A 27,870-nucleotide genomic window follows, 5' to 3' on the forward strand; every position below is an offset into this window, starting at 1 on the left:
TGACTGATTACCTAAAATTCCTGCACAGTGGCTAGCTGCAATAAGAGCAGTGTTGGTACCAGCTGTGCTTCTTATTAGCCATATGTCTTTGGCTGTTCACTTTCCCTTTCTGATTTTCAATATGTCTAGAAGCTGAGTCCAAGGATACCCCACATTCTAAGACTCCTGCAAGCATTTGATGAGACAAGGTACAAGCATCTTTACAGTTGAAGATACTACTAGAGGCAAAGGAGGCTCATTTTTACTCTCTCTCTCTCTCCTCTCTCTCTCTCTCTCTCTCTCTCTCTCTCTCTCTCTCTCTCTCTCTCTCTCGTGTGTGTGTGTGTGTGTGTGTGTGTGTGTGTGTGTGTGCCTTAGTATGTACACAGAAGTCATATGGTAGCTGTTCTCTCCTTCCATCATGCATGCTCCACTGCCCAAACTCAGGTTAGCAGTCTTAGTAGAAAGTGACTTTATCTTCTGAGCCATTTCTCTTGCCTGAGATGCTTATTTCTATAAGAAAAATCTTTCTTTTATTTTTCTAGTCTTCTGGTGATGAACTTGTAAACAAGATTTCAAAGGTTCCATTCATTTATATCCCGTGAAAAGGTCGTTATCATCATCATCCACCCGGAAGTCCATGTCAACACTGGTCATGAACCATACCAAGAATATATACTCTCTGCTTTTGGGGATCCCAAATGAAAACTGGAAACTTCTTACTGAAAACCTCTCTTCACACCCAATGGGAAAGTACAGTTCTACCTGAGATTTAATTGTATGCCATATTAATATTAAAGCCCAAAGAAAAGCCTTCCCAGATTGTGACCTATTCAAAGGCTTGCCTTTGTTTGCCTGTAACCACTTTAGCAGTTAGTTAAAGATATATAGTATAGAGCAGGGCTGAGTATATAACTCAGGGATAAAGGAAATGCATACCATGAATGAAGACAATCACTACTACCAAAATAATTAACAAATGAATAAATTAATTAAATGACAAATGAAACTTGATAATCTTGGAGACAAAAAAAAAAAAAAAAGGCCATTTATTCACAAAGTACAGGCAGAGAAGTGGTAATTGTATCAGAAATTCAGGATGAAAGACATCTCAGCCCCCGGAGTCTTAACAGATCCTGAGGTAGGAACTGGGAGTTACTTCTCCCAATGGAACAGGGTGGAGTTATAGGAGAGGTATAAGAATGATACAGATCCAATATTCATGTATAAAGAACTCAATATTTTTTATATAAATGCAGATACAGTTAAAATTGCAATAGGTTTTGACAATATGATAGGTTAGGACTCCATACCACTTGACCTTTGATATGTTAATCTCCTAGAACAGCAGTGTAAAATAGACTGCTTCAGTAAAATAGCCATGACTTCCTATGGCTACTGAATATAATTATGCCAGAAAGCTCAATACATGGTGGCTTTCTTCCTAGACACCTATCTATGCTCATTAAAAAAAAAAGAAAAAGAAGAACATCAATGCAGTGTACAAATCTTAAGTGTTGGATTCCCATCTCCATGTTTTCAAAAAATGTCTGGGTTATTCACTTTTATGAGTGGCTGACTCATGTCATAGAGTCATAGGCAAGATAAGTAAAGGAAAAGATAATGATTCCTCAGAGACCTAACAGACACAGATTTATTTTTTTATTTAACTTCTTTATTGACTCTTTGGGAGTTTCATATCATGCATTCCAATTAGGCTCACTTCCCAGTCCCCCCATATTGTCCCCTCATCCCTGCTGCACCCCACCCACCAATAAAAACAAAACAGAGCAAACAAAGCAAAAACAAACAAACAAAACAAAAACCAAACCAAACTAAAAACTGTAACAACAGAAAAATCTCTTTGCTTCTCCTTCTTTCCTGCCTCTCTATCACTTCTTCATTCATCTTGGTGGCATTGGAGGCTTTGGTGTCCCACATAATATACCCCTTTGTCCCATCAGCTTAACTGGCAAATGTTCATTGCAATGAGTCACTGGTCTGGTTCAAGGCCTCTGTCTCCTGGTATATCATCCTCACTGGATCCTCACTAGAACTCCTCTGGGATATCCTGGGGCCTCCCTGAGTCATGGAGATCTTTTGGGTAGTGTTCCATAGGACCAACCCCTTCATGATCTCCATCAGGTCCTACAATAGGGTAGATGCTAGGGTAGATCAATGAAAGGCCTGGTGGTGGGCCTGGGTGGTAGCCAAGCTGGGCAGTCTAAGACACTGGTAGCACAGTCTATCCATATCTGCATGGCCCCTGCTGTGGTATGGCCCCCAGACTCCAACCAAGCTGCAGGCTCTGGCCCAGATCCTGGGCCTCTGCATGGGTCCTAGTGGCAACCTGGGCCACAGACTTCAACACAGACTCCATCTGCAGCTGGGCCACAGACCCAGACATGGCCCCAGGCTGCAGCTCCTCCTGGTGGACATCCTAGCTCCAAGTGGTAGCTCTGGCCACTCAGATCAGGGTGGATCTGGCAGAAGCATGGTCTCTGGACACCAACAAGGCCACAAGTTGTGGCCTAGACTCCTACCTTCATGTGGCCTTTGGTGGCACCATGGGACATGGACAAAAACATAGACCTGGGCAGCAGTAAGACCATTGACCCATACATGGTCCTTAGCAGCAGTCTAGGCCTGGCTATCACCATGGCCCCAGGTGGCAACCAAGGCCATCCAGATGGGTATAGCACCAGCAGCAGTGCAGACACAGACTAAAAGAACAGACTTATAAAGTGAAAACACTGTTTGTTTTCACTTTAATATAAGAAAACTTAATTCCAGAGAATGACTTGGGAAATAAATAGAAGAGAAGGCCATGCACTTTTATACTTGTAAAAATCATCTCAATAATGAGCAAGTGTCTATTTAGTACATACAATGTCCTGTGAAGACAACTCTCCCAAGTGAAGTCATCACCAATCAAACCCCTGGAACCTCTGGGTTCATTAAGACAAATAAGTGGACTAGAGAGTATTGAAGGGAAGGGCACATTCTAGTTGAAGATGTGCTACTTCTAAAAGTCTCTAAATAGTTGACTATATGATTAAATAAAATGCAATGAATAAATTCTGAATAAATGAATGGTAACAACTTCATCCACTTGGAGAACAAACAATTCTTTTAAAATTTAGATTAGTTGCTCTTAGTCTCACATATGCACAAAATTGAGAAGTGCGTGTATTCCTCAGAGGTAATTGCTCTTCCTACAGAATATGAGTTCCAGAGGTTCTATGGGGAGTAAGGAAAGCACACTGCACCTAATGTTTCTGGAAGGTCTTTGGCAGTAACTCCCTACACTATCACATGATGTGACAGTTGAGAACAAGTGTCCATATTGCCCTGGGCTGCTATAGTACAGAGAGAGGCATTAGAAAGAATCAGTATACAGACCACAGTAATCCCACAGCCTCAAGGCCAAGCTTAAGTGTCCAACTCATATATGCTTTGTGCTTCATTGCTGGGTCATGTGCCAAGGTATATATTGTCGTGGATAGCCATCCCAGCATTGGCCTGGAAGTTCAAACCCCCATTGAGGCTTCGGTAATGGTCACACCCACAAGGCAGGGTGGAGGAGGAAGCGGAAGACCAAGGATTGTGAGGAGGTCTCTTTCTTGGTTCCGGGACCCAGGACGCTGGAGGTAGACAGAGCAGAGTTCTCCAGAGAACACCGCCGGACTGCGCTATATCTTTGCCAGACCCTGCAACCTACCCCTTCATTTGTAAGTTACCCCACAAAATAAACCTCCCTTTTAACTACGTGGAATGGCCTTAATAATTTCACCAATAATGTATACAAAGTGTGGTCTTGAATCAAATGTTCTTGTTTTCTGTTTTGAAGATCCGTAGATGTTGGGACAATTTCAAGCAACCTGGGAAGTTCTAAAATTCACAAGAGAAAGAGGTAAGGATTGCTTGTCTTCTTTTTCTCAGTAGCTCCAGAGTTCTGGTTAGAATTTTTTGAACTACCATAAAGGGACAGTTTTCTTTCTTGCCCTACCATACCCGCTAAAATCTATTGGTTTAATTTGTTTGTTGGTTTGGTTTTATATAACTAAGAAAAGCCATTTCAAAGAGATTTTTTAATGAAAAAAGGTTCTGTTATATGCTATCAATCCTTATAGTTAGGATAGCAACTAGATTTTTTTTTTTTAAATAAAAGCTTTACCTGAGAACAAGAGAAAGAAAGAAAAGGAGAAAGTAGGGGTAAGAGGAGGGTAATAAGGAAAGATAAATAAATTACAACTTTAGCAATATGGGTGAATCTCATTGCACAGTGAACAAAAGAAGTCAAATAAAACTGAATACATATTACACGATTTTTTTTTTGTTGTTGTTAAAAGTCTAAAGTCTTAAAACAGACAAAAATCAACCTATGTCTAATGTTAAAATTCAAGACAGTGTTTACCGTTAAGGAAGGGGCTGTGGTGGAGAGGCTTTGTGTGGTTCATAATGTTTTCTTTCTTTACCTGGATATAGGCATATGGCTATGTTCACTTCAAGAAAATGTATGAAGTTTACATCCATGATTAATGCAATTTTCTATATGAGTATTATATTTCTACCAAAACTTCAAAAAGTAAGTGAAGGCATATTGTCACGAATGTATGAAACAAACAAAGGTAGTGTTTAAGTGTTTAACAACCCAAGAAGCTTTGGATCATTAAACTTTAAAAATATAAAAGCCTCAGAGTTGATTGATTCAACCACCTCAGTTCACAGACAAAGTGAACCAAACACATAGATAGAAATTCCAAGACCACACAAGGTTTCAGTATCATAACCAAGTCTTGTGCAACACTCAGCTAATGGTCCTTTGCTCTTCATGATGCTGCCTTCCTAATTAGATGATGAAGGGGAGATGTGGCTGAAGTCTAAAAATGAGCCGTTCATCTCAGAATGCCATGGCATACACATTTTCAGATGATGATTAATACAATATCTGCTTTGCAAATGGCCTCAACAGCTGGGGAAGACAGAAATGGCTACACAAATGTGCTGTCCATGACACATGGGTTGAAAGAGTGGGGTGGAGGCAGTTCTGAGTGAAGGAACAAAAGGAAAGTTTATCTGTCTGGAATGTAATGGGAATGAAGATTCCAAGGAGGTCATCCAGGGAGATGCTGTGCCTGAATCCCAGAGAAGTCTGGGTGCATTTACTGACATTCTGAACATCTGTGCCTTTGCAAGGAAGATAAAAGGGAATCTGCTTCTCTGCCTCAAGGCATGATGTATGGGCTTCTGAGGCACTGGGTGTGGGCTGCTGTTGAAGGCACAATGCAGAGGTTGATAGATGAAGGTTGAGGGAACTCACCAGGCCACACATTAATAAAAAATATTAACCTGTCCTAGATGGTAGAGTAGAATGCTATGCCATTCTCTATGCAAGTGTTGAAAACAGAGAATGTCTGGAGGGTGCAACCTGCTTTCTATCTTTACGTTGATTGTACATGTCCAAATTAGATCCTCTATTCTTTTGCCAATGGCCTAAGTAAGCCAAGGCTGGCAGGGCATACTCCATCCTAAAACCACCCATGGTTTTCACCTGCCTCTAGCCATTGTTAACTAAGAGTGAGAAACTGTGTTCCCATCACAACTTAAACCCCTTAGAACCTCCCATCACCCTATTCGGCCTAAAGAAAAGAGTCCAGATATCTTAACCCAGCCTTTATGTCTTTTACTTGATCACAAACTCCACTTTCTCCACATGGTGCTCCTCTAGGTACCTTCCATTCTATCCCATGTCCTTCCATTTAACTGAATTTCCTCCCCCTATCCCCTATTATTGAAATCTTTCCACATTGAGCTCAAAGACTATTTATCCATGAAGGTGTCCATGACTACCAGTATCTCACCCAAAGTAACATTTATGTCTATCTCTGGTCTAGTACCAAAGACCAATTGTCAATAGCCACTTATCAACTAGAAATAAACTCTTTGTACTAATTAGACCTACTTTCATTTTTATCATACTGTCATAGAGTTGCCCTGTTTTTCATCTCTCTCTCTTCCATTCCAGTGTTCCAAGAGGAAAGAAATGACATATATTACATCCTACATTGCTTTTCTGAGAGCACAGCAATGTGTCTGAAATGCACAGTTACATGGTATCAACATTTTCTGAATGCGTATTCCAATTTCAGGATACTCAGATTTCAGCCCCAGTTGCAGTACTTTTGGTCTGCATCTAGAATCATTTTGTGATACTCTGATACCCTCTGCCTTGGGTATATTACAAGTTAAGTCAGTATTTTCTGCCTGAAGTCTTTCTCAGAAGCCTTGGGAGCTCCCTCAGTGCATGTAGACCATCACAGCCTAGAAGTCAAAGAAAATTAAATTTTCAAATGATAGGGCTAGTAGGGTATAGCCCACACTCTCTGCCTCTACATTCTTCAGGTAACAAAACATTATGCTTCTCAGTAAGTCCACTGTGTTGGTCTATTCCTCAATCCCACTGTGATTCATCACAGCTACCCCTTATGCATATCTAACAAATAAACTATCTGTGCCCACCCTTGCTTAGACACTGTCTAAAGGGTTATCAAAATGGAAGCAAAACAAAGTGAGTATGTGTCTTCTTTTTTAAATTACATTTATGTCTATCTCTGGTCTAGTACCAAAGACCAATTGTCAATAGCCACTTATCAACTAGAAATAAACAACAATAAGGCCTATTAATGTCATTTAATCTAATGTAGAAAGGACATAACTAAGAGAACCATCTATGAAGCAAGTCTTAGGTGAGAAATGTTAGCAGTGTACACCCTGCTGACATTTGATTTTAATATATCACTGTTGGTTCAGTTAATTGACTGTACTCCTTGGATATCATTTTTTTTTTATCACTCCTGGTTCCATATTCTATGGGACCAGAAATCTCCTAAGAAGTGTGGTGCTCTAGGACAACCACATCTGACTTCCTAAGGAAAGATTTATCATGTGCTCCATGATAGAACATTTGTACCCAATGCACAAAATATAGTGAACTATATACCCTGGCCCAAATTTGACCAAAGTGGCTCAGAGCTCACATGAAAGCAGCACCCAGGGACTCCATTCCCTGTACCATTCCAACCAAAAATACAACCCAAATGTTTTATTTTTTCCTACATCCTTCTCTCCTTTCTTTAATTCAAAACTGTAGATGAAATTCTAAATGTTCTTATTAAATAAGAAACACAGAGACAAATACAGAGTTAAAGCCTAAGAGATCAGAGCAAGAGCCACAACTCCCTTTAGCTTACCATTTGCTGCCGTCCTTCCCCTGAGAGAGAGAGAGAGAGAGAGAGAGAGAGAGAGAGAGAGAGAGACCTTCATCACTGCCTGTCTATATAGACCTGGTCTCTATGGTTGTTACTGGGATTAAAGACTCAAAGGTCACTCTACTTGGCTGTGTCCTTGACCACACAGAGACTCTGCCTGCCATGTTATCAAATTAAGGGCGTGGGCTACCACCACCTGAATTCTGTTCCTGGCTTGCTAATGACCTCTGATCTCCAGGCAAACTTTATTTATTAATATGCAAATAAAATCACATATCAGTGTAATTAAAACATCATCACACAAAACACAATCTTTCCACTTTCAAAGATTCCATGGAAGGTATCAAGAGAAAGAATGAAGAACATGTGCTTCTGAATGAGAAGATTAAGGTTTCAACCCCTAACTCTATTATTTAGCATCTATACTCCCTTAAACAAGTCCTGCCCCCTTCTGAACTTCTCGTGAGATGATACTTGTAAGTATTTTTCTAAATAATTCGGATGACTGCATAACAGCATGTAGTCAGCGATGGCTCAGTTACTTGACTCCTCTTTCCCTCTAGAAAGAAGCTCCACATTTCTCATCATGTCTATAGAGTTCTTGGGATGGAGCAGTTGCTTACTGACTATTGCTCCTCTTGCTGTGCTTCACTTGTATTAGATGCCATTCTGCTCCTTAGCTGGTGCTGTTACTACCTGCGTTCATGACTTCTGAAAATACTGTAATTCACATTTTGATACTGGGAATGCAGAGTGCAATAAGACAGGCAAGATCCTCATTCACACTGAGGGTAGATTCAAGAGAACGGGAACCTTTATGTTCTGTTCTTGGTTGCAACATTCTACTTATTATTAGAATGGTCTTTACAGTTCAAATGATTTAATAAAGAGAAAAATCCTTCACAACTGTTCCCTTCAGTTTTAGTTAATTGTATACAGTCTGGTTGACAGCCAAGAATAGCTATCACCTATTAAAAACACAGAGGTATACTCTCATAGTCAATATTATTCTCCAAAACCAAGATAGGGAAAAATAAAACTTTCCACCAATGGAAAATGATCTTTAAAATGTGAAACAATTAGGTGTCCTGAGAGCACATACCTTTTATCCCATCACAAGCTCTGTAGCAGGAAGGCATCTAATAAATAGATAACCCTGATGCTCAGAAAGCTGAGGCAAGAGGATTATGATTTTGGGGTCATGTCTAGGTTATTTTGTAAGACTGTTTCAAAATAGATTTTTTTAAATAAAGGGAAGAAAAGGGGATCTGGTGAGATGTCTCAGTGGCTAAGGAGTATATGTTCTTACAGAGGAACCAAGTTCAATTCCCAAAACTATGTTGGTCAGCTCACAACAGCCTGTAACTCCAGCTCTAGAGTATTCAGTGACTCTTTTTGGCCTCTGTGTGCATCTGTACTTGTATGCACAGACCCCTACATGGAGACAACCATATACATATAATTAAAACATATGTTTTTCTTAAAAGGAAGGTGATATAAAGATACAATGAAATATGTTTGGCCTTAAAAAAGAATGTTGTCAGTTGCAGGAAGATGGATGAGCCTGAAGTACATGTAAGAAGCCAGCCACAGGAGAATAAAAGCTGCATAATTCCAATTACATAAAGTATCTAAAATAGCAAAACTCAAAGAGACCCAGAATAGGATGGTACTTTCCACCAGCTGGGGTGATGCAGAAATGAAGAATTGTTTTTCAATGGGATGTAAACTTTCTGTTCTGCACAATGAGATGGTTTCAGAGATCTGCTACCAAACATAGCACCTAGAGCTAGCATTCTGGTATTGCATGCTTGAAAATGTGTTACAAGGATGGATGGCATGATAAGTGTTCTTACACCTACACACTCATGGCCACACAAATGAACAAAAAAAAAAAACTTGTATGGAGATAGGTATGTAGTCATATATGTGGTGGTGCCATCCCATGTATATGCACACATTCAACAATAACATGTGTATTAAATGTAATTTTATGTATGTCAATTATACCCTTAATAAATGGAGAAGTAACCTTATATCCAGGTGCCCAAGAAAGCCTTTCTATGAGGACGAGAGTGGGATCAGATCACAATCAATGAAAATCAACAGGACAAGCAAATGGGTTGGGGGATGCGCAGCATTCTTTTGTAATTGTTTTAATTAGCATACAAAGCAGTAGGTTTCATTATAGAATTTCCATACATACTCTGCTCTTCTTTGTCTCCCTCCTGTACTTTTTTCTGTCACTGCCCCCATCCTCCCGTTAGTCCCCTTCTCACTCAACAGTCCTCCTCTACTTCCATGTCACATGTCTTCTATTAGTCACCTTCCCTTTTAAGATCGCTTCTTCCCCTCCCATGGTCCCCTTTCTGGCAACAATGTGAGAAAAAAGAAACCCTTATTAGCCACAGGTGGGAGTGTAAACTAGTGAAGCGACTGTAGAAATTAGTATAGAGGCTTTTCTGAAGACTAAAAGTAGAACTACCATATGACCCAGCTACACAGCTTCTGGGTAAATACCCAAAGAAAGCTGGAGAATTCTAAACATAGAAAAGTAGATGTGATGTAACAAGCTTTGCGTGTCTGAGGACAGGAGGCAGATAAGGTTTTTACCACCCTCACATGCTAAGTTAGTCACTGGCTTCCTGAAACCCAACTCAAGTAAGTAAATGAGTTGTTTTTTATTGCTCTATTTTTCCAAATATGAAGAAAATATCATTTGTAATACTTAATAAAGGGATCAATTTTCATGTCTTATAGAATATATGGCTTCCATTTGTGTTTGTTTTTAGAAACAGTATAGTCTAACCCAGAAGTAATTCTCCTTAGATCTCAGCCTCCCCCAAAGATGTTGATGGTCCAGAAGTCAGGAATACCCAGTTAACGAGGCTCCAGAGATGCCTTCAGTCCCTTTCTTGGGTAGCACAAAATCGTGATTCGAATAAAGGGATCAAAACTTCAGGAAGTTTATGAACACTAGAATGGGATTGGTAGAGAAATCTAAACTTTGATAGAGGCAGTTGGGATTGGAAGCCCACAGTTGTCTGGTACACAAGCAACACTGGCCATTTGCTGGTCAAAAGTTGCTCATAAGGAAACTGAAGGGAAAATTCCTTGATGCAGCAAGCATGCAGGGAGGTGAGATGTTCAGTTTAAGATATTTGATGCGTTGGTCCTGCCTCAACTGAATGTATCAGGCTTTGCTATCCGCCCAGGGAAGGCTTTATCCTTTTGGAGGAGGGGATGGAGGGTAAGTTGGGGGTATGGCTGGGGAGGGAACCAGCAGGAGGATGAGGGGGGAATCATATGTTGATTGGTTATATTATGGAATCTTATGGTTGGTATGTTAAATGAATAAAAAAAATAAAAATGAAATAAAATAATAAAAAGGAGTCTAGTGAGAAATTCAAAGGTTAATCTTTGACCTCTATACCAAATCAAAGTATATTCAGTATTGGAAAGTGCATTACTATGCCTAGAGTAGAAAAAAGTGCTGAAAGGTCACAAAGTCAAAGAAAGGAGTAAGTTTAACAAAATAATTCAGATAAGTGGCACTGAACCTGAGATCAGAGAGAAAAATCAGTGCTGACAAGAACAAATAGCAGAGACTTAGGTAAGGGTGCTATTAGGACCTTTTAGGACTTGTCAGAAAAGTTTTCATTCAGTTATAAAAGTAATAAAAATATCTAAAAAGGCTTAAGAAAGGGAAAATCTTATTTGTAAATCACATACCTATTTTAATATTTATTGAGGTCCTGGTATATTAAGAAGTGTACTTATCACTGGCTAAGATCACAGATCACATGTATACTGTGTAGGGCAACTGTGCCTTTGGAATTAAGAACTGAAATAGAGAAAAGATGAGTAATTTGAAGATTAATTAGAAAGTGAATAAAAAGATAACCCATAGTCTACATTAGGCAGTAGAGATAGATAAAAATAGATTGCTGACATAATGGTGACTGGAGCAAAATAGTTTAATTATGAGCTGAATAATAAATAAGCAAGAGAAAGAAGTCCCTGAGGTTTTAAGATACACTGTAAATACACTTAGAGAGCAGCAAGCTTGCAGGGAGGTGAGATGTTCAGTTTCAGATATTTGATTTTGAATTGTTTATGGGACAATAAATTGCAGATGTGTGTAGAAGTCAGTTGTATATTGGCCAAGGATAAGACAGGCAATAAGGCAATAACGGATAGTGAAAATTTTGGAAAATAATCATATGGTGGAGTTTTGTTCAGCCAAAAGAAAGAATCAAGTATGTCAAGCAAAATAAACTACACACTCACACACACACACACACACACACACACACACACACACACACACACACACACACACACACACACACACACACACACACACACGCTGGATGACAACATGGAACCTGAAAGCAGAAGACTATTTGGGAGGGAGAAACAGGACTAGAAGAAAGGGGAAATATAGAGTAATGGAAGAATGAATATTAGCTAAATACATCGTATACATATATGAAAATGTTATGAGATTCATTATTTTCACAATAAATACGTGGCATATGGCAATAAGCAAAAACAAAGAGCAATGATTATACAGACTTTTGCTGGAGATATGGATAAATATCCAAAAGATAGCTCAAATTGAGCAAAAAATTTACAAAACTAAGCCATAGGACCTTGATGATTTAAATAGAAGAAAATAAGATCCATCAAGGAAGACCGAAGGTAAGTCAAAGATGGGAGTAGAAAACTAAGGTAGCGTGTTAGCAAAGAACCAAGGCAATAAAATATTTCAGAAGAGAGTCAATCTTATAGAATGTGAAAAAGTATCAGATAAATTTATGAAAAATTTAAAAATCTTCTAGATATGCCAGAGAAGGTACAGCCATGAAATCTCAACAATATGGCTACTTTAACAGACCAGGACATTTTCAGTACCAGTTTACATCCCAGCATGAATGGGAGAAATCTCATATGGCCACACCCCTAGATAAAGAGCTATTAATAATTAACAACTTCAAAGAGAAATAGACTTAGTCTTCCCCTAGTTATCTAATACTAAGTAATTTCTTTATATATATATACACATACATACACACACATATGGGTATGTGTATTTTGTAACAAAATAAAGATACATAACATGTACATATATTATGTGGCAGTAGTACATAAAGAAAAAGAGGCATTGAGTTTGAGAGACAGAGAGCATGGCAGCATCATGAGAGGGGCTGGAGCCAGGAAGGGAAAAAATGTAATATTTTAATTAAAAATTATTTTTTAAAGAAGTCATTGGCCAATATGGATGAAGGCAACCTCACAATATTCCACCCCTAGATGAAGAACTACAGGTAAATAATTGCTTCTGAAAGAGGGTGAGTCAGTCTTCTTTAAGGATGAAACCCCCAATAGGTTATCTTGTCCCATATGGTCAGTCTAAAGCACATGTACACACTAGAAACATACATTGACATAAATGAACTCATATATACCTATATATCTATATCTATTTCTATATCTATCTACCTAGTATACACATCTGACAGTAATAAAGAAGAGGTCACAAATTTGAGAGAACAGAGACATAGGAAGAGGGAGGGGTAGAAATTATGTCTAATATCGTAGTCATATATGAAATTATAAAAAATGCACAAAACTTAAACTAAAATTTTGGATTTGACAGGAAGATGAAAAATATTCACAGAGTAAAATGATTCAGTAGCTCCTGGTAAGAGAAGGCAGAGTAGACTGGGATGATGAATTAGTAGAAATTGAAGCTCAGTAGAGTCAGTTACCACAAAATATGTCATTAAGTGTGAGTTTAAGAGGAAGAGGAAGCTGGGCAGTGGTGGCACACGCCTGTAATCCCAGCACTCGGGAGGCAGAGGCAGGTGGATCTCTGTGAGTTTGAGGCCAGCCTGGGCTACAGAGCTAGTCCAGGACAGGCTCCAAAGCTACAGAGAAACCCTGTCTCAGAAAAAAAAAAAAGAGTAAGAGGAAGCTGGGAGGTAGTGTCACAGGCCTTTAATCCCAGCACTCAGGAGATAGAGGCAGGCAGATCTCTGTGAGTTCGAGGTTAGCCTGGTCTACAAAGCAAGTTCCAGGAAAGGTGCCAAAACTATACAGAGAAACCTTGTCTCAAAAAAACAAAAAAAAAAAAAAAAAAAAAGAGAAAGAGGAAATGGATTTTATTTGGTAGAACGTGGAATATTTTTTCTTTGTTTTAATATAAATGGCATATAAGTACCTTTACATGCTGGTGAAAATAAATATTATGCTAAAAAATCGAAAGGAAAATATGTCAGCTAAGAATCTAACAAGATATAATTAAACTGAAAGGGTGCCACCTATATTACATGAAGGAAGCGAAAGAAGAGCACACACCACGGTGCCTATAAATTTAAATTGTTATGGAGGTAAGTGATTGGAGGGTGACTGTCATACTCTTCAGGGTAATAGAAACTGTAAGTGAAATTCCACACAAGCAATGTGGAAAGACTGACCAGAAGCACAGAGCGGTCAGCTGACATTGGTGAGTAATGGTAGATAAGCATCCAGCCCCAGACTCCGAGCTTTCCTCAAGCTCTTTGACTACCAGGGAGGAAGGACACCTACAATGAAGTCAAAGATAGAATGGTGAGAGAAAGCAGGTGCTTGCTGAGAAGAGCAGCTAAAATATTAACCATGGACCTTACCATAGTTAGGGAAATGACTTTTCAAAGTTGGAACTGATGTATGGACAAAATAATTATATGACAAGTGCTGATGGGTCAAAGGGCAGCATGATAGGAGAGGGAGGTCTACAAAAAAGCTAAAACATCACTATGGTCAAAGAGCTGGGTGTGGACCCTAGTGATTTTGATGTATTAACACCCTGTGGGGACAAAGACTTTAGTGTGGCTTAGGAGTGGTTGGCTGAGAAAGAACAAATGAAAGTTCCCTGCAGAATAATGGGTCAAGAACTTGGCTGTTTAAAAAAGGTCATCTACAGCTACCATAAATTCATCTCTTAGAATGACATGAACATGAAGAGAAAGTTCCAAACCAAGACCTTAACTATTTTAGAACAATTTTTAGTTAAAGCAGGAAGATAGAGTTGGGAATCTGCTTGTCTTTCTCTTTGAGAGGATATCTGAACATCTAAGACATAAGAGAAGATGGATTTAGCCTTGAAAAAGTCTTTTGTATGAAAGGTGGGTGTCCTCCAGACATTATTCATACTTGTTATGGAAGGAGATATTGGTAAGGACACAGCGAAATATAGGTTTTATTCTCTTGTTCTCTGAAATGGTTAGATGGCATTAAGGACAAGAATGGAAACAGATGGTACCGTGAAAAGACTGTGGGTGATCTCCATGGGGGCTGGAAATCTTGAGTACAGAGACTTGATCCTGATGACTAATTACTGGAACAAGAATTTCAATTGTCTCACTTTCTTTGGGTACCTTTTACAAATCCCACTGTATTGAGTTAGAAACCCCTTTTCTGTATCTTATACCATATGAGTTATCTCATCATCCATCTTGCAATTACAGATATTTCTCACAAAATTATTCCTCTTTCCTAGTAGACAAAAAGCTCACTGGGGAGAGGAATCATTCTTTATTGCTCCCATGTTCTTTTCTATTGGAGTACCTGTACTAGGAAAAGTCCTATCATGTTAATGGATGAGTAAGTAGCTTTTTTGAGACTTGTAAAGAAGTGGGATAAGAAGGTAGACTTGGTAGCATAGGGAAATGAACAGAATTAATACTCTCTAAGATATAAATACCTTTTCTTTTGGGAGGCTCTTGGCTTTAGAAATATCTCATTCAAAAAGCAGATGGAGTGACAGAAACATTACTGAGGCCATAATATTAGTTCCAGATGTTTATGGTCATGTCATTTTGTACCTCACCCTGCAGAACATGTTTTACTTGCCACCCTCACCACGCCTACCCCTGTTCCATTTTAGCTGAAGGGGTGGAGTTCTGACTCTAGGGACATTGTTTCCCTCAAGCTAGCTCAGGGCAAGCAGATGTCAATCTGCCGATAGCCCGTTTAGATTCCCCAACAACAAGAATAGCTGAGGTATAAGCCATTTGGCTTGAGGAGCTCTAAGTTGTTTCCAGAGAATGTCATAAATACCTTCAGTGTATCTGCTGCACACCACGACTCTGCCACTGGAGTAGCATTTTCCTAAATGCTCTTCTCTCTTGAAAAAGTCTTTACTCTAAGATCCAAGAGGGTTGGTGAGTGTATTTTGGGGAAAAGTGTAGAGAACAGAGTCTTCTCAACTGAAGATGAGGCTTAATGGCATGAGGGAGTGAAGATGTAGGAAGGGCTGAGAGTAGAAAGAAAGACTTCTTACAGTTTAAAACTTCTTCTTGACCCAAATATGAGTCTAGATGACCAGTGCATATTGGTGCCAACGTGGGGAAACAAAGAAGGAAGGAAACATAGAGACTTGAAGGGAAGAGGCAGATATCATGAGAGACATACACAACAAAACAGAAAGGAAAGGAGAAACAAAGAAAGGAAAGGATGAAGAAAGGGAGACTCAGAAGATGTGAGAGTTGGCAAGAGATAAACTAATGCCTGCTACCAATCTGCTCACAGACTCTCAGATGCCAGGACAGAAAGTGGGCACTGACCAGCTCCAGATGTTGCTGCCTCTTTTGAGGAGGGGAGGGGGAAGACAGAAAGGGCCTGCAGCCTCTTCAAGAGCTAGTATTCAGCTGGCCTTCCAGCCCTGAGGTAAATGAGCTGGAGCTAGAGATTCAATGAGGGAAAGACAGAAGCTTCTTCTTCTCCTTCTTCTTTTTTTAATACAATTAAAAAATTCCATCAAGTGAGCAGCAGATACCTGAAGACAATATGTGGTAGGGATATTGCCATACTGGGAAGTGGGAGACTATAATTGAGGGTGAACCTGTTCCCTTCTAGTCTCACTTTTTCAATCCTTATACTGAGGAGGACTCCATGCTTAAGGTTATTATACCCCAAACTCATGGGATTCTCAGCAGCTGATAAACATATGACAAAGAAGTAACAGTCCTGATGGGACCTTCCACTTAAAGATCAGGAGTCCCACCACCATCACCACCATCACCACCAATGACTAGCTCATGGGTAGTTTCAACTCCACCCAGCTATACAAATATCTCTTATGTGTATCTGCCTCCAGGATTTTCCTCAATTACAGAAAACTATACAGATTCAACATGGGCTCTTGGACTCTGGGTAGAGGTGGTCAGGGAAAGAAACCAAAACCCTAGGTCTGGCTGTGGGTCTACCACTAACTCCTGATGTGCATGATATCCCCCCACCCAAGTCCCTCTCCTCTGAGTCTGTAGGTCAAAGAGGGGACTTGGACTCATTAAGTTGGCTTGTGCTTCAGCTCCACTCCTCACTCCCCCACTCCACACATGTCTACCCTGCATGAGAGGCTGAAGCTCATGCCAATTGCTCTGATGAGGCCGCATGGGAGAACCAGACGTCTGTTTTTAATACTGATGACAGATTAGCGTGCGGGGAATTTAGCCACCCTACAAAACAAGCCCCACTTCTGCTAAAAAGAACTGGAACAGGAGGTTTATGCTTGGCGTTATTAACAGAATCCTGGGACTCACAGAGAAATCCCTTGTCTGAAGGAAACAAAGGGGGCACCAAACCTGGGGCAGGGGCAGGAGCAGGGGTAGGGGACAGAAAAAAGGGAGAGCATTTCAATAGCTCACAGGAGTGTGCAGCAGATGGTAACCATAAACAGTATGTGTTTGCATGATCACACAGGAGCAAGAGAGAGAAAGATTTGTGTATGCACCTATGTCTGCATGTGCACACACATGGGCTTCTGAATAAATAATCGCAGCACTGAACTTAGAAGCTGTAAAAAATCCAAAGATCAAAGGCTAGTGCCCAGGGTTCCCTATTCTGGCAGAACCTGACCAACTATGCTGAATCCTCTTTCCAAAACAAGTCTTAACTATATTTTCTCTGTTTTTTTTCCTTCACATTTCTCTTCCCCTCCCTTCCCCCTCCTGATTTCTCTCTCTGCTTTAATCATGAAAATAAGAAAGAAGAAACTAATATTTAAGTATCTACTATGCCCCAAGAACAGTTGCATAGTTGATCCTCAAAATAGCCTATCCATTCCCTAGATGAGGAAACTGAGACATAGCAAACTTGTTGACATATACTAGATCTCTCAGGGAGAAGAAGCTAAAATTGTAGCCCAAAGCCATCTTTTCCAAATTCCTATTCCTTCATTGGATTTATGTTCTTCAGTGTAAAATTCATTCAATTAAGCTGAAGGATTCAAATTTGGGCCATGTTAATCTTTCGGAGGAATTGTGGTTACGATTTGAAGGGCCACCAACTAAAGTAAGTGGTGGTTCTTAACCTTCCTAATGCTGTGACCTTTTAATATAGCTCCTTGTGTTATGGTGATCCCCAACCATAACATTATTTTCTTTGGTACTTCATAACTTTAATGTTTCTACTGTCATGATTTTAATATAAAGATCTGTGTTTTCCAATGGTCTTAGGCAACTGTTGTGAAAGGCTCATTCAACCTCCAAAGGGGTCATGACCACAGGTTAAAAACAGCTGGACTAAAGGCTTCTATGTTAAAGATGTGATCCTCAGCTACTGGATCCAGTCATAGAGAGGTGAATGGACCCTGGGAGTCCTGCCTTAATACATATATTAATTCACTGATATGTCATCATCTGAGGAATTATTAGAAGGTGGTGAGATTGAGGTGAGGATGGTTGGGGAAGGCAGGTCGCAGAAGTTGTGCCCTTGAAAACTCATGTCCTTGTTTCCTGACCACTCCCCCACACGCTCCTCCCCAGGCTCTCTTTCCTGGATACCACAAGGTCAGCAAACTCCTCTCATCCACAATTCTGCTGCTTCTCCCCAGTCAGGCCCAAGGCAGTGGAGCCAGCTGACGAAACTGAAACCTCCAAAATTGTGAGACAAAATCAATCTTGCTTCCTCTCAAGTTCTGTTTGTTCTTTTCTTTTCAACCTTTTTTTCTGGGTATTTTTCCCATAGCAGCATAATAACTAATACATGGTGGTCAAGAGGTGAGCTTATGTCATTAGGCTGCAAGTGCTTTTACCTGCTGAGCCAAAGAAACTGCTCCATGGGGCTAGAAAGCTAGATCCATGGCAATGGTGCTCACTGTCCAAGCATGAGGCCCCCAGTTAAGATTATCAACATCTATGTAACCACAGTGTGAAGACAGAAGGTTCCTAATGGCTTGTTGGCCAGTACTTCTACCTGAAATACTGAGTTCCAGGTTCAGTGAGAGACACTGTCACAAAAAATAAAGTGGAGAAGCATTTGAAGATGATGTCATGGTGCCAGCCTCTGATTTAACCACAAGAATAACTTCGCGCGCGCACACACACACACGCACACACACACACACACACACGCACACACACACACACACACACACACACGCACACACACACACACACACACACACACACACACACACACACACACGAAACTCAATAGCTTAACTGTCTCCTAAAATAGAATTCAAGTTATTATTAGGAATTTGAGCATATCCAGTAACTAACAGGGTAAAAATCACAGTGCTTGGTATCCAATAAAAAAATTACCAAGTATGAGGTCAACAAGATGGGTCAGAGTGTACGAGTACTTGCCACACAAATACAATGATCTGACTTTTATTCCCAGAACCCACAATGGAAGGAAAGAACTGCCACCTCCCAAAAGTGCTTTCTGACCTCCATATTATGAACACATGAATAATGTGCACACAAACAAATATACATACACACACACACACACACACACACACACACACACACACACAGAGGAAAAAAATCAAGTACACAAATGGGAGCAAGAAAAATGAAATCTGTAATGAGGTACAAAAATGAATTAGTAATCAAACCCAGAACTGATACAGATGTTAGAATTAGCAAAAAGGGAATTTAAAATTAAATTCCATGTGAAAAATATTGTGCTAGCAATATGGCTCAGTGGGTAAAGGCACTATCCACTATAGTGATGACCTTAGTTTGATGCCCAGAACTCACATGGTAAAGGGATATAACTAACTACAACAAATTGTCTTCTGACTTCCATATATATATACTCCCAAGTAGTATGCACATACCCCCAAATAAATAATCAAGTGTAAAACCATTAAACAATAGTCCATTCAGGGAAAAGCATGCCTGTAACATCATCTCAGGAGGATGAGCAAAATGACCGAACGTTCAAGGCCAGGTATGACTTCATAGGGAGTGTCTGTCTCAACAAAATAAAATAAGCCAACAAGAAAGATAGTAAAGTTATATCCAGACATAACTTTCAGGAAATAAAATGGCAACTAAGGCAAAAATTCATTAGATAAATTTAAAAATACACTATATTTTAGAGAAGGTACTAGAGGCAATCTGAGAAAATGAAGCATGAAAGAAAAATAAAAAAATAATAAAGCCAACATCACTGATGAGTAATACCTTTAAGTGGCTACATACACATGTAATTGAAGTTACTGAAGAAGAAAATGAGGAGAGAAGAAACTTATTTGACAAAATAATGGCCAAAGTGTTTCCCCAAAGTGATGAAATTATAAACCCACAGATCTAGGAAAGGTCAATAAATGCCAGACAGGAGAAATACTGAAATTGTTCAAAATGAGTAATAAAGGGAATTTTAAAGGCTACCAGAGAAAATTAGCATGCACATACAGAGAAACCAGGCTAAGAGTTACAATTTAGTTCTCACATGGAATAAGGTAAAGAAGAAGAGAAATGGATAGCATCTTTAAATTAGGGAAAAACAAATTGGTCAACACTGAAGTCCATATCCAGCCACGTTATATTCTAAAGCAAAACCAGAAAGGGTGCCTCACCGACTGATGTGAACTGTATGAAATAGTAAAAAGTGTTCAACATCTGCAGCAGTTATAGAAATGAATATTAAAGATACTTTGAGATTTCATCATAGAATGACTAGGATCAAGAAAACAACCAACAACAAATGTTGGGAGGAATTTGGGGGAATGGGGCCCCTCATTCACTGTCAATGGGATTTCAGACTAGTCCATGGAGTTGTAAATTCATCCAGCCACCCTGGAAATCAGTGTGGAGAATTCTTACAATGAGAAAAGTAGGTTTACTACATGACCCAACTCTACAACTCCTTGGCATGGTATCCGACTCCACAGACAATTTGTTCGTCCCTTTTCATTGCAGGTACATTGACAATGGACAGGAAATGGAAACAACCACTGTGTCCTTCAACAGATGAATAGATAATGAAAATGTGTTACTATACCCAATTCAATATTGTTCAGCTACAAAAACAAATCAAATCAGGAAACCTGCAGGTAAAACAATGGAAGTACACAATATTATACCAAGAGAGGTAACCCAGGCCTTGAGAGACAAACATTGCATATTCTCTCTTATTTCTGGATCCTAACTCAGAATCTTTATATGTGTGCATATAACATGGAGGGACTACAGAAAGCAGGAAAGTAAAATGGGAACTGTGGGAGGAGTCTTCAGAGAAAGGACAACCCGGTATGGTACAGGTGCTATGAAGGAGAAAATCTGGAAAACAAGGTGTGGGCTTTATCAAATAATGCTATGATATGATAATGCTTTCCCCCAAGGCCACATACTATTTAGAGACATTCCAGTACCAGGCATGCCTGCCTTTGTATAGATGCTCAGAAAAGTCTAAGGGACTCCCAAAACATTAGAGGTTATTGACAGCGTCCTTGGTTGCCCCCCAGAACTTGATGGTATGACCCTACTGGGGAAGACATTGCACACTTCAGACACAGGACTTGGAGGACTCCAGCTTGAACTGGCCTGAAAGCCTCCTCTGTGAGTATTGGAATGTCGCTAAATAGTCTGTGGCCTTGGGGGAAAGCATTATCATACAAAGTAGTGTAACTTCTTTTAAATGATTTCATATATTCATATATACTTGTATATTATATTTATATTTAAGTGAACATGAAATAATTCACCTTAGTGTTATCTCTCCTTCTTCCTTTAACCTCAGTCTGGCCCTCCCTGCCACCTGACCTGGAAGCCTCCTTTCTAAAGATGAGCTCTTGTAGTATCCAAAGGTGTTAGGCAATGTTCCAAGGGGAAAAGGAAATAAACTTCAACACAAATGTAAAGGTTGTAAAAAAATACCAATCAGTACAGCAAAATAGATCCAAGAGTGTAATAATGGGATCTATATCTTAGGAATAACCAACAGTCGTCTAATTGTACTTAAGTCCCACTCAATAGGAGGGATCATACACCCAATACTGCAAATCTAGCCAACTGCCTATGGTTGGTGAAGTCATGGATCCAAGAGGAAAGCCTAATACTGCCAGTTTCATAAGCCAGTATAAGTCTCTGCATTTGAAATACTTTTCCTTATAGCCACAGCTAAATGTAACTGTCTGCATGCCTCAAAGGAGCTTCTTTTTTCCCCAACAGATGGAGATCATCACAGAAACCCATTAGTAGTAAAATTTCAGAGAACAACTGACTATGGGTTCTCAGCTCCAAATGATATATCTATAACACTCCCCCTACACCCAAGATTCATGGAACATCATAAAAGAGAAGGCGAAAAGATTATAAGAGTCAGAGGACCATAATACCCAGTGTAAAATAGTGATTTCCTATAAACGACAGGGAGCTACACACATGAAATCTTAACAAAATTGTCTCCTAAACAATGGCAACAACATTTGATGTTCCTATGTGGATGGAAAAAATCTCTATCCACATAGCCAATAGCTATAACTACAGCCAATGAAAGGCTGCTAAGCTACCTGATAGGATATCTAATCTCAAGTATGAATCCCCAAATGCATATGCATACAAATATAGTAATTGGAATCAGCAGTTTGTGTGTGTGTGTGTGTGTGTGTGTGTGTGTGTGTGTGTGTGTGAGAGAGAGAGAGAGAGAGAGAGAGAGAGAGAGAGAGAGAGATTGAAAGTAATAATTAAAGAGTAAGTACATTAAATGTAAAAGATCTGAACAACCAAGTTTGGCATGAATAAAGTAAAAGCTGATAGCACTTTGGGAGAAAAGAACAAAGTATATGAAAAGATACATGCACCTCAAATTCCATTAAGAACCCAGATATAAAGTTCCTAAGCACACCCAGTAGATAGCTTATAAAAATAAAAATATTAAGTTCCAGCCAATGAGTCTTCTTCTGTTATCTATAACCTAAGTATCACTATGCATATCATATTCTGCCTTGCTTGAAATCAAAGCAAAAGTAGCTCAGAAAGGAAAGTTGGGGAGACAAAAAAAAAAAAAAAACAGGGAGAAGGAACAAAACAAAAATGAAACAACTCGGTGTTTACTTTTATCTATCCATCCCACAAATATTGAATGTCATTCTTTATGGTAAATGTTGAGAACTCTCATTGATTTAAGAAATTTAAATCATTCCTGTGGTGAAGTATTGCTTGTAATAAAGCTTGCCTGAAGATGAGAGGACAGAGGGAGTCACATCATTAGCCATAGAGGTCAGACAGTGGTGGCACACACCTTTAATCCTAGAACTCGGAATGCAGAGGCAGATATCCATCCCAATTTTTGTGAGTTCAAGGCCACACTGGGATACATGAGATTAATCCAGTCTAAAAGAGAAACAGAGCTAGGCAGTGGTGGCACACACCTTTAACTATAGCACTTGGGATCACACACCCTTATTCCTAGCACTAGGAAGGTTGAGACAGGAAATGATATAACTGGGCAGAGAAAGGAATATAAAGTGGGAGGAGACAGAAACTCTGCCTCTTTCAGGCTGAGGAGTTGGTGAGGTAAGAGATGGTGGCTGTGTTTTGCTCTGTTTCTCTGATCTTTCAGCTTTCACCCTGATATCTGGCTTCAGGTTTTCATTATAAGACCATTTAGGATTCATGCAACACATTCCTTCTTCTTATGTTTTGTTTTTAATGTAACTGAATAAGCAAGAATTTACACTTTTTAAGATTATAATGTTTCAATTGTGGCTTTGTTCTATGGTCTTGTGGAAGTATCACCAGATGGTATCCTTGGGTTGGCCATAGTTTCATGATCTGTGAGACAAGCACAGTACAGCAATCCCTTTAAACTTGGAGCAGTGTAGGCAGGTTAGTGTGTAGCACAGAAAACAAATGCTTAATCAATTTCTGGCTGGAAAGAATAATGCCTGCCTGGAACTCTCAACAGAGTATAGAGCATAGATTCATAGTAGAGTTCAAATCTTCTTTGCAATGTCAGGAATATAGAAGAATGCAGAGTTAATGTTCTCAGTGACAGCCAAATGGAGGTCTCTTAAAACCCACATTCTTAAAAGCTCCTGTATGCTTGCATCATTTCTCTCTTTGACCCTAACACCAGTTCAAAAAGACTACCCCCATTACATCTCACCAGAACAGGTAATTGCTTGAATATTCTCAGTCCTAGACTAGTATAGTTATGTACAAATGCTTTCAAATCCAAGATCTGTAGGCCTTTTCACATGGAGAAAGGTCAAGTCCTCTTCACATAGAGTAATCTTCAAATCATACAAGATAGTGACTGTCCAAGTCAGAGGAACTCTTTACATCTATAACTTGTTGCTGTTTACTCAAAATCACATCAAAACTTCTTAGTGCCTTCTCAAGACAGGTGACACCAAGTCCACAAAGACATTAGAGAATCTGGTTTCATCCTCTGTCATACTATGTCCCCACCCTTACCCCCGCAAAGAGAGAAGTATTTACCTGTGTACAGGTCAGTGTCTGTGTATTCATCCACTTTCTTGTGCTGCAGTATATAGTCAGAGACTTTGGTACCAATGGCTGGCTGAACATCTATCCATTCTAGGGAAACTACAGTGCTGGAAGGCTCCACTGTTGGAGAAAGTCGTAACCTAATGGAGTGGGGTAACAAAAAGATTGCTCATTTGTCATTTTGTGTAATCCAGGGCCCTAAACACTTGCAAAAGCTTCATCCAAGGTTCAAACCATGATTCCATCTGCTACCACAACTTTGCATGGCCTTAAATAAACTACTTCAATTTTCAAGGCTTCTGTTTCTTCATCCACAAATCAGTGATATAAAAAGCTTCTTTTAAAAGCAATACAATATTCCATAAATTAGTCTGTGCTCACAGTATGTGTTCAATGAAAACTGGTTAGTGTTTGATTTATTTAAACTACTTTTTCAATGGTGTTTCATTTTATAGAAGTAAACAGCAAGGACTAAGCATGGATGCTTTCATTCTTCCTGCCAGTCCCTTTACTTCCTGAATGTATCAGTCAACTTTTAATATTCTCAGGTCTCTCCCATTGGTACTTAATACTCTCTCAATAAGACAGAGGGACTTTGGAATAAATGCTTCTGCAAAGCAATAAGAAAGAGAATTGTTGATCATTGTTACTGGACTGGTCTTTGGAGACAATGGTTTGCCATTCCCTCATTTCACTGGGCAGGGAAAGTAAGATACCCAAAGGGAAACAGTTTGCACAAAGTCATATAACAAGACACAGACAAGATCATCATGGGAGCCTTGCCTACTCTAGGTCTAGATTCTTTCTGTATACCCGCTATGCTATACTACTTCCTCAAGGACAATCTTATGAATTCTCTCTTCCTACACAGACTCTGGCTGCCAATACTGGCTCCTGACTATTCGTCCTTACACCACCTCTTCTTAACCACACTTCTCCAAACAAGATGACCTTTCTTGCTTCCTCAAATACATTTCTGGTATCAGGTACTTCTAATAGGCTGTTCCATCTGCCTAAAAATTCTTAGCACTTGTTACTTAGCTCACTTTTCCTGTAGTAATTCAGGTCCTTTCAAAGATATTTTCTTTATTAACCCTTGCTTCTACCTAAAACATTCCCATGAGTCTCCCAATGACCAACTTTGTTTTTCTTTAGTTTTTAATTTAACATTAAACCATGTCTTATTTACTTTTAGCAAACTATCTCTCCTACATCAATACCAGCTTCTTACATCTGTGGCTTGTCTCTATCTTGATCATTGGTATTTTCTAACCCAGTAACAGAAGCTGGCTGGAATTATTGTCTGAGAAGTGAATAAAATAAGATAGGTTCTATAGTTTCTTTATCTCAGTAGCTTCAGTAGTCAAAGTAGGCATTGCCAAAGCAAGTCAGTTGCCCAGCAGAACATTGCTTAGTGGGTAAGCACAGAAAGACGAAATTGATCAAAAGGTATCATTTTAAAACACTATACACTGCAAACTGTGTAAGTGCCAATTTCCATTTCCAAGAACTTTGTCTTTCCCAAAGGAGAAGAGAAGCACCAGAGATTTTAATGATCTGGGTAGGCACCCTGAGAACACAACAAAATCATAGCTTTGACTGATAATACAAGAGTGTGAGCCAATGGAAAGGGGTAGGCAAAGGAAGAGGGGCCATACATACTTACACAGGCTGCGGAAGTGGGCTACAATTGGGAAGCCCACTGGCATCAAAGGCACTGAGGTCACACCTGCACCAGTCATCAATCACGTCTCCTTTCCCAGAACACCAGTAGGAACTCATCAGTGCACTCTTGAAGGCCTGAAAGAGAGAATGGTAGAAGGGACAACAATGATAGGGACTGACAATAAAGGTGTTTGATGGTCACGACGTCACACCACCATGGCTTTAGCAACCTTCCTGCTTACACATTTGTGGACTTATCATCCAGGTTCTCCCATCCCAAGATACTCATTTCCCAGCATCCAGAATTATCACTGAGACCTAATGCTAACAGCCTGTTGGGAACTTCTTTTGACCCTGGCACTCTACCTACTAACATAGATCCTCTTCACAATAATCTCACATGGTGAATATTACTGTTATTTCTCATTTTACATATGGAAAACTGAAGCACAGAGAAAGTAACTAAGGTTCACAGGTAGGAAGTAAAAGAGCTGAGATCGAATCCCTACCTCCAATCTATGGATACTATCTTGAACAAAACCTGTCTCATCTGCTTCCTGCTCCCAGAGCCTGTCCTACTAGAGATACTACATCTGATTATCTCACTGATGTACTTAAAAATATGAAGCTTCCCACAGTCTTCGGGATTAAATCTAAACTTCTTATTTAAGTTCCTGGTCTCCTCTCTATAGACTCCTCTTATACAAGTCTTAGCACCTTCAGTATACATGATTATCTACTTTCATGGAAGCACTAATAATGACCCCCAGTAGTCAATTCCTGTCTATTAAATTAGGAGGCAACAAACCATCTCTGCATAGGACCATGAAGCAAACATTTTTAACATTGTGGTCAGGTGGTTTCTGTTATTATTACTTAATACTGTCTTTGTACCATCCTAACAATGTCAACAATACTTTAAGTGAATAGTATGTTACCAAAAAAGGATTTAATTGGCAATGTTAGTCAGTTGGGTAGATTGGGTTTGATGGTCTTGCTTTTCTATTCTTGTTGTAAATGATGGTCACTGGTCTATTTAATTCTAATGTTTCTCAGTTTCTTTTTAAAAAAATATCCACTTTTAAGCTTGAAATTTTCCATTTTCATTGAATTCCAACTCAGTATGTTTGATCTTAAATAAGACTTTCCCTTAAGCCTGAGACTGATCATTTTCTTTTGGACACTGTGTCACTAGGTGACTCCTACCATCACATCTCTGTATCTGTCTTACCCATTATATTCTAATCCTAATTGCTACCAGGTACAAAAGATAGACTGTCTTCCCAGGAGTGTTCTCACAGGACCTGTTGTCATTCAGTTAGTATTTAGTGAGCAAATGAACAGTCACTTAAAAACTGATCATTAATATCAGATGGAAAAGGTAACTTGAAAGGAGTTTCCTGCACCCAGTGAATGACAGGCTCAAGTATTTCTTGTATTGTTTTGCTCTCTTTTAAGTTTGTTTTGATGTGTAATATGCTAGCAACATGGGCCTGGTGCTTGAGAAAATGCCCTGGTTAAGTCACTTCCTTTGTAATGACATTCCATAGCTTTCAGGATCGAGGATGTGGGATCCAGCTCTTTAAAACTTAGGGACTCCAGAAAATGTTGATCTTTTGTTCCTTTGCCAGTATATGCTGGGCCAGCCATGAGTGCTTTCTTTCATTTTATTTTACTTTTTCTGTGCTTTGCAAATGGACTTTGCATATTACCTATCACCAAGTATACCTGATACTCTGATGTCACTTTTTTATATTCTGCAATTGTTCAAAGTACTCAGGAACAGACTATTTGAATATAGCAAGTATGGGTTCTCCATCCTCACCTCCTCAGAGGCTCATAGATCTAGGTTAGTAGTTCTCAATTTTCCTAATGCGGCAACACTTTAACACAGTTCCTCAATCACAAAAATTACTTTCATTGCTGCTCCAAAATTATAATTTTGCTACTCTTATGAATCATAATGCAAATATTTTTGGAGAAAGAGGTTTGTCAAAAGGACTATGACCCACAGGTTGAGAATCACTGATCTAGAAGGAGAAGGTATGTATCAAGAATGTTGTGTGTAAATGTCCATCCTACTTTTCCCAGAGGCACAAACAAGAAACCTCCAATGAGTCATCCTTGGTGTTCTCACCAATATCTTCTGCTAGAGATGAATGAATTAACCAATTTCCTCTGATTCAAGTGTATATCTAAGGACACAAACATGAACT

At 39.4% G+C, this 27,870-nt stretch overlaps 1 protein-coding gene across 1 annotated transcript in view; it reads right to left on the minus strand.

The window, feature by feature from the left end:
• Astn2 (astrotactin 2) overlaps window positions 1-27,870 on the minus strand; it is a 935,232-nt gene that overhangs the window by 134,112 nt on the left and 773,250 nt on the right. Inside the window, exons 17-18 of the mRNA XM_036178556.1 lie at window positions 25,656-25,789; window positions 23,981-24,129 (exon numbers count right to left, since the gene is read on the minus strand). Of these exons, the coding sequence (XP_036034449.1) occupies window positions 23,981-24,129; window positions 25,656-25,789 (283 nt within the window). The remainder of the gene's footprint in view (window positions 1-23,980; window positions 24,130-25,655; window positions 25,790-27,870) is intronic.

This window comes from Onychomys torridus, chromosome 2, assembly GCF_903995425.1.
Source record: "Onychomys torridus chromosome 2, mOncTor1.1, whole genome shotgun sequence".
Taxonomy (NCBI): Eukaryota; Metazoa; Chordata; class Mammalia; order Rodentia; family Cricetidae; genus Onychomys; species Onychomys torridus.